The sequence below is a fragment of the Cajanus cajan genome, chromosome 3, assembly GCF_000230855.2.
Source record: "Cajanus cajan strain Asha chromosome 3, NIPB_CcT2T_4, whole genome shotgun sequence".
Lineage (NCBI taxonomy): Eukaryota > Viridiplantae > Streptophyta > Magnoliopsida > Fabales > Fabaceae > Cajanus > Cajanus cajan.
Genome location: NC_138519.1, coordinates 5796124 through 5804805, shown reverse-complemented (window position 1 = coordinate 5804805; position 8682 = coordinate 5796124). Strand labels below are relative to the sequence as shown.

Genomic DNA, 8682 nt, shown 5'->3' with positions numbered 1-8682 from the left:
TAATCCTCTTACCAACCTACCATTGGAATGGAAATCATTAATAAACAACATAAATCATCATGTAGCATATCCCAAAAGTCCTTAATAAAGTGGAAGTTAATGTCATCCGACCCTGGACTCTTATTACTTTCATAATCCCAGACTACCTCTTTAACTTCTTGCAATGTGAAAGGCTTAATTAACACATCAACCTGATCTGAATTTAATCTCTTAAACACCAACCCATTTAACACTGGGCATTGCCATTGAGATTGTGAAAATTGTTTATCAAAATGCTCTTTTACATATTGTTTAATAAGGGCAGGTTCTGAAATTCTACAGTCCCTAAAATTTAAGCATCTGATTTCATTTAACTTCAATCTTTTGTTAATGCATCTGTGAAAGTACTTGGTATTTGCATCCGCTTCTTGAAGCCACTTCAGCCTTGACTTTTAGAACAAGAGAGTATCCTTCTTTTGCATTAGCATTTGCCACTGTGCCATATATTCCTTCCTTTGTACCACTTCAGAGGGTGATAAGCCAGACTCTTCATCTTTAATATCACATTGTTTTATCCCATCTTGAACTTTCGAAATCTTTAGATTTAGATCACCGAACACTTCCTTATTCCAGATTTTAAGCTTACTCATTATTGTCTTCAACTTTTCCTTTAGAATATTATATATATAATGGTGGATCAATTATAATAGTTTGTACAAGAATTAAAATTTTAAATTTTATTATCGTCATTGTAAAAAAAATGAGAATATATTCTTTAAATTTTGAGAATACCCAAATATTTAATTATTTTTTATATTATGGCTAATTTTATATTGATTAATTTTTTTAATTATGTTGACAATCTTTAAATTTGACATTTGGAATCAGCAAACGTATGAGCAAGGATTCAATTTTGATTTCTACTTTCAGGTGTTATTGTTCTTTTTCTTACATTATTTAAGTATTTCATTATCTTTTATACAATGTTGCTTAAAAAAATTTATCTGAAAATGAAAAAAAAAAAGAAAAAAGAGAAAACGAGAGGAAGAATTAATAAAATTACAACAAGGAGCTCTTGATAATTTTTTTTAAAAAATGTAGGTTCTCTTGAAAATATTGATCAACCAAATCCTAGATTACAAACTGGAAATCTATTAAGTGAGAATAAAGTTAATGATACATATGATGAGGTATCAAATGAATTTAGCACATAAAATATTGATATTGAAGAAGATCAATCAAATTCTCATCTAGATATTTATGATCCTATAATTTGGGATAATTTTGATAACAAAGCAAGGGACATTTTAATTGAAAAAGGACCTATAAGAGAAATGAATCTTAGTTTTTCTTTTGGATAACACTTCTAGACATTTTTCATATGCTTAATATTCTAGGAAGTTGAACAATAAATGGTGAGGCTATAGTGGTAGAACATGGTTGGTTTATTCAAAAAATTGTTGACAAAGTATATTATTTTTTATTGTAAGTTGTTCAAATCAGATAATAATAAAACTTTGTTAGCAAACGATGACTTAAGAGATTGGAAGCATATTAATGAGAGACTTAAAAATCACGAGAACACTATTGAATATATGACTAATATGAACACTTGGAATCAATTGAGAGTAAGATTAGATAAAAATCAAATAATATATTGATAAAAACTTACAACAAAATATTATGAAAGAAAAATAGCATTGGAGACAAGTCTTGGTTATAATATTTTCAATTGTGAAATGTCTTGCTAAGCATAATTTGGCTTTTCGAGGATCTAATGAAAAAATTATTTCAAGAAAATAATGAATTTTTTTTTTGAATTAATTGAAATAATAGCAGAATTTGATGTGATAATGCAAGATCATGTTAGACGCATTCAAAATCATGAAATTTATTATCATTATCTTGGAAATAAAATACAAAATGAGTTAATATCCCTTTTAGTCCATAGCGTTAGAAGTTCTATTATTATGATCATTAAAGAGGCAAAATATTGTTATAATTCTTGATTGTACTCCTATGTAAGTCATCAAGAATAAATGACTTAATTGTACGATGTATAAATATGTCAAGTAATAAAATAAAAATTGAGGAGTATTTTCTATAATTTTTAAAAGTATATGACACATCTGGATTAGGACTTTTTAATGAATTATTACTTGTGTTGAAAGTTCTTGACCTTAATGTTAATGATGTGAGGGGTCAAGGTTATGATAATGGTTCTAATATGAAAGGAAAACACTAGAGAGTTCAAAAGCAATTTCTCAAACCCAAAAGCATTATTTATGTCTTGTCTTGTCGTAATCTTGATCTTACTTTGAGTGATATGACCATTCTTGTGTTAAAGCCATTTTTTTTAGTAGTTCAACGTATATATTCATTATTTTCAAGTTCTACAACAAGATGGGAAATTTTGCTTGATAATGTTCTCGGATTAACTGTAAAGTCTTTGTCTAATACTCGTTGGGAAAGTCGAATTAAAAGCATGAAATCTATTAGGTTTCAAAGTCCTCAAATTAGATTAGTTTTGTTGAAATTACATAAATCTTGTGATGATGCTAAGTCAAAGAGTGAAGCAGAAAGTTTGATTAATGCACTTGAGAATTTTGAATTTTTTCTTGGTGTGGTCATTTGGTATGACATCTTATTTTCTATCAATATGATAAGCAAAAAATTACAATCTAAATCTATGTGCATCGATACTACCATTAAACAATTAGAAAGTGTCTCGTTATTTTTTGAAAACTATAGGGATGAGGGCTTTACAACTAGTATGAATGCTTCTAAAAGTATTGTCATTGATATGGATGTATAGCCTACACGTCGTGTCATTAGAAAAATATAATTTGATGAACATAATCAAAATGAAGAAATTCAGTCAGCTGATGAGTCATTTAAAGTTAATTATTTTTTAGTTGTTGTGGACATGATACTTAATTCTTTGAAAACTAGATTTGAGCAATTAAAAATATTTGACAATATTTTTGAATTTTTGTTTAATTCAAATAAATTAAAGTCATTAGACAATGATGAATTAAGGAAATGTTGTGTTCATTTTCACTCTACCTTTTTCATGGAATAACACTAAGGCCAAGAAGTCCAAGAGGAGATGTATTGAAGGAAGAAAAAGGAATGGGTTAGTGTTGAAAAATCATAGAAGGAGTGAGCCCACTTTTGGGCCTTAGCTCCTAAGGTTTTCTTAGCATAGCATTTATTCCTATTTTTTCCTTGTATTTGATTTCCTATTTTACCCTTGTATTTTGGGGTATTTTAGTCTTAGAATTTATTTTACTTGTATTTTCAATTTTACCCTTGTATTTTGGGGTATCTTAGTCATAGGATTTATTTTATTTTGTATTTCTCATTTTACCCTTGTATTATGGGGTGCTTTAGATCATAGGATTTTATTTTTGGGCTAAGGTATTTGATTAGGGTGGGAACAAAAAACCTAGACATATTTTTGTGGTTATTGGACCTATTTTTGGTGTTAGAAAGGCTTAGGCCCAAGTGGAGGGCAAAGTTTGCATGGTCTTATCATGCACCTAGATGTAGCCTAACTAAACCCAAAGATTCCATCCTTGGCCACCAAGTTGCATCTAGGGTTAATTTGGGTTTCATTTGGTGTGCATTTGGCACCCTAAATGCAACCCTAGATGCCTCCCACTCCTATAAATACCCTAGGCACCACACCTTGTAAATACTTTGGATATTGAATATAAAGAGAGCCTTTTGTGCCTTTATATCCTTCCTTAGTCACCCTTGGCTAATTCGGCCACCTCCCTCCCATCTCTACCTTGAGAGAAACAACCCTAGAAGTGGCCTTCATCATCATGAAGTGAGCCAACCCTAGAGTACCCTTCTCAAGCATTTCCTCAAACACCTTCTACCCAACCTCCATTTTCGTTCATTCCATCATCATCCACCCTAAAACCTTGTGCCACCTTTGAAGAACTTGATCCTTGGAGAAGGCGTCCTATTCTTTGTTGATCATCTCAAGTTCATGTAAGTTAGGATGCCATCAAGTGGTATCTAGAGCCTTGGTTCTTCAAGGGTAACAATCTCTTTATCTCTAAAAATATTCGGTCATGTCTTCCTCACATGTCTCCTAAGTGTGCCTAAATGAATCATCATCATTGCCATATTTTGATGATCCATAAATTTCTTCTCATGTGTTGATTCATACCATATGTTCTTTGTGAATCATCTTGACATTTTAGGCTTTCTTATTTAGGTTCTTGCCTTTTTCTTTAAATTGTTGAGTTGCTGGAAATTTCGGGCTGCATGTTATACATTAATGTTTTTATTTTTTTAATCCATCCGGTTTTGTCATGAGCTTGTCTCTTTGAACTACCTTAAAAAAAATTCTAAGTTTTTATGCTTAACCATTGAAATGAGAAAAATATGACATGCATGCCATATGTTTGATGAATTGGCCGTGACTTATATGTGCTTTAGAGAAGTCAATCATGCATGCTAATTAGTTCTAGCATGTTCTACATTCTTAAAATATCATGTGTGATTACATTCTTTGCACATCTTTGCCTTGAAATTTTTGGCCAAATTTGAAGTATCTCCTAGTGGACTTGTATGCCTATATATTGTTTGATGTTTTGAGCATGAGAGTGAATTTTATGTGCACATTTTACTACTGGACATTTGCACACTAAAAGTTTTAAAATTCACTCAAGATGTTGTCTCATTAAGCCATCACAAAATATTATAAAGAATACTCCTAAAATTATTGCTAAACTATTTGTTGGACACAAGTGTAAAACCCAAGCAAAGGAAGGATTATAGTATATAAAAAAAAGAGAAAAGTGGCTAGACTTTGAACATCAAAACCGAGACTTGGACATGCACAAAAAGAACAAAAGAAACAAAAACAAGAAAAAGGGAACCTTGCTAGACTTGTGGACTTTGGGACAAAAATTTTCCTACCTTAGCAATGGAGTTATTCTTGGACCTTTGAACAAACTAGTGTATGGCTGTATGAAACATTAAATCAAACATATTAAGTGCATCATTCCATTTTAAGCCTACTTGCTAAATTCTATTCTAGTGCCATTCTAGGAATTATTCTCTTATGTGCCTACCTTTCTTTAATGTGCCTTAATTTTAGTTTTTGAGTCTTTCTTCTATTCTTAAGTTTGTCTCACCAATCTCCACTTGAGTTTAGCCTTTTTAATTGTGCCTTTTAAGTTTTTATTCCTTGGCCTCTTGTACTCTTGGTTTGGTTTATTCTTGGCTTAAGTGAGGAAAGCTTCTAAACACCACACATTCTCTTGGTGGATTGAGTGGAGGGGTTGTCCGAATTGGTGTCCAAGGTGCTTTGGAGGATCAAAAACCACTTAGAGAGAAAACACCAAGGAGAGGACTAACTTGGGTGTTCATTGTGAAGGGAAGCAAGTTGGAGACTTGAAGACTTGATTTTCTTCTAAAAATTGTTTTTCTCTTGTGCAATTTTTGGCCACTTGTATTTTTGGCCTTTGTTTTTATTGATTTTGATTTGTAATTGGCCTCTTTAAACCAAGTAGTTTTTAGGGTAATTCGAGTAGTGCTTGTGGGAGTGGCTTGAATACCACCAAGGTCACTTCAAGCTTCCACCCTAGGGAATCCGACTAGCACATGCTTTAATTGCTTTCTTTGCATGCTTTAGTGCTTTGGTAGTATAATTGTTTAGGTCTTTTACTTTAATTGTTTTCGTTTTAGAAGGCTTCAATTTGCCTACTAGGGGGCCGTGCACACACACACCTAACTTTAGTACAAAAATTGTTTTGTAAAAAAAGTGTGAAAGGGCTTAGTGATTCCTACTTGATAAGGCTTGGTTTTTAAGTGATTCCTTGTAGTCCACCTCTCTTTGATAGTTCAATTTGTACACTTAGGCCTTTTTACACCAATCCTACACCTTTAAAAAAATCTTTGTGAAAACCTTTTATCACTCACTCTTTGTGAAAACCTTTTTCAACCTTTTTTGAAAACAAATTTGTGAAAACCTTTTCTTGATCAAAGATGAGTGATCATTCTAGTGTACATGGTTATAATTCTTGTAGTACTAGGTCTAGTGTTAGAGATGAGATTGGAGAGTTAAAAGAGTACATAAGAAAAAAAGAAGAGGAACACATAAAAAGAGAGGAAGAAATTAGAAAAAGGGAAAAAGAAAATGCTAGGAATAAGGAGGAAATACAACAATTACTTGCAAAATTAGTTGAGGGGAGAGAAACTAGTGGATCCAAACCTAGGAATGTTCCACCTAGATCTCAAATATGCAAAGAAGTTAGAGTTCCTAGGAGTATGCATGAGGAAGAAAATACAACAAGAGAGGTAGAACTTAGAAGAAAAGAAAAAGAAAAGAAAATAGAAAAGAAAGAAAAAATAAAGAAAAGTATAGAAAAAGTTCAAGAGTGGTTAGAAAATGAAAAACAACAACCAACACTCTTAGAGAAGAGTAAGGAGGATCATGTCTCTTCCAAAGGGCTTATGCTTGAAGAGAGTCACTTTCCCATTGAAAATGACTTAAAAAAGAACCTCTTCATTCATCAAGACCTTAACTCTTTCTCCCACATTGCCACTAGTCATGAAGTGGAGATTCAAAAACAAATCCTTTTTAAAGAAAAAGAATCTCAACTTCAAGATTTAGTGAAGAAGAAGTGGACTTCACTTAGTCCCACTTCTTGTGCTACTTCCTTGGTGGTGCCCAAGGAAGATAAACCTTCTTTTTTTAAGACTCTTTCTACTTTAGTTGTCTTCATAAAGCACCCAAATTTTGATTTGTATGATTTGTTGAATACATCTAATGGTGTCCTATTTTCTATTTTTGATCTTGAGGGAAGTTCAAATTTATTTGAACTTAACTTGGTTACTTCTCTACAACACAAACTTAGATTATATGAGTTTTCTAGACTCCTCTTAACACCTTTTTCTCATATGTATCTAACAAATTATGCAATACAAAGTTGTTTAGGTAATTGTTTAGTTAAGTTTTCTTTATTTTCTAGTACATACCTAGGTCACTATATTGGGTACCTCCAACAATATATTTTAGTTTTTAGGACTAATTCATTAGTGTGCTATAGTTTTAGTCTTTTTACCTTTTTAGGTTTTGGTTATACATCTAGACTTCACCATGGGGAGGATCCTATCTTTCGCATTAGAGAGTCTAGTCCTTTTAATTTAGACAATATTTTTAGCATTTTTAGTAGAACTCCTCTTAGGATACACTTTCCATTTCTATCATATACTATTACCTTTAATGCTTATTTTTATGTTTTTGTTGGTCATGATGCCCACCATGAGGAACCTCTTGATTTGAGGTCAAATCCTTTTGAAGAGGGAGGAGGGAATGATGGAATAACACTAAGGCCAAGAAGTCCAAGAGAAGATGTATTGAAGGAAGAAAAAGGAATGGGTTAGTGTTGAAAAATCATAGAAGGAGTGAGCCCACTTTTGGGCCTTAGCTCCTAAGGTTTTCTTAGCATAGCATTTATTCCTATTTTTTCCTTGTATTTGATTTCCTATTTTACCCTTGTATTTTGGGGTATTTTAGTCTTAGAATTTATTTTACTTGTATTTTCAATTTTACCCTTGTATTTTGGGGTATCTTAGTCATAGGATTTATTTTATTTTGTATTTCTCATTTTACCCTTGTATTATGGGGTGCTTTAGATCATAGGATTTTATTTTTGGGCTAAGGTATTTGATTAGGGTGGGAACAAAAAACCTAGACATATTTTTGTGGTTATTGGACCTATTTTTGGTGTTAGAAAGGCTTAGGCCCAAGTGGAGGGCAAAGTTTGCATGGTCTTATCATGCACCTAGATGTAGCCTAACTAAACCCAAAGATTCCATCCTTGGCCACCAAGTTGCATCTAGGGTTAATTTGGGTTTCATTTGGTGTGCATTTGGCACCCTAAATGCAACCCTAGATGCCTCCCACTCCTATAAATACCCTAGGCACCACACCTTGTAAATACTTTGGATATTGAATATAAAGAGAGCCTTTTGTGCCTTTATATCCTTCCTTAGTCACCCTTGGCTAATTCGGCCACCTCCCTCCCATCTCTACCTTGAGAGAAACAACCCTAGAAGTGGCCTTCATCATCATGAAGTGAGCCAACCCTAGAGTACCCTTCTCAAGCATTTCCTCAAACACCTTCTACCCAACCTCCATTTTCGTTCATTCCATCATCATCCACCCTAAAACCTTGTGCCACCTTTGAAGAACTTGATCCTTGGAGAAGGCGTCCTATTCTTTGTTGATCATCTCAAGTTCATGTAAGTTAGGATGCCATCAAGTGGTATCTAGAGCCTTGGTTCTTCAAGGGTAACAATCTCTTTATCTCTAAAAATATTCGGTCATGTCTTCCTCACATGTCTCCTAAGTGTGCCTAAATGAATCATCATCATTGCCATATTTTGATGATCCATAAATTTCTTCTCATGTGTTGATTCATACCATATGTTCTTTGTGAATCATCTTGACATTTTAGGCTTTCTTATTTAGGTTCTTGCCTTTTTCTTTAAATTGTTGAGTTGCTGGAAATTTCGGGCTGCATGTTATACATTAATGTTTTTATTTTTTTAATCCATCCGGTTTTGTCATGAGCTTGTCTCTTTGAACTACCTTAAAAAAAATTCTAAGTTTTTATGCTTAACCATTGAAATGAGAAAAATATGACATGCATGCCATATGTTTGATGAATTGGC

General features: G+C 32.8%; 1 protein-coding gene across 1 annotated transcript; it reads left to right on the top strand.

Annotated features, from left to right (window-relative positions):
- The first annotated feature begins 1781 nt into the window (after window positions 1-1781).
- LOC145955985 (uncharacterized) lies at window positions 1782-3134 on the top strand. The gene is made up of 3 exons (XM_083071537.1): window positions 1782-1974; window positions 2151-2185; window positions 2399-3134. Exons 1-3 carry the CDS (start codon window positions 1782-1784, stop codon window positions 2792-2794), a joined length of 624 nt encoding a protein of 207 aa, XP_082927663.1. The 3' UTR covers window positions 2795-3134.
- The last annotated feature ends 5548 nt before the right edge of the window (window positions 3135-8682 follow it).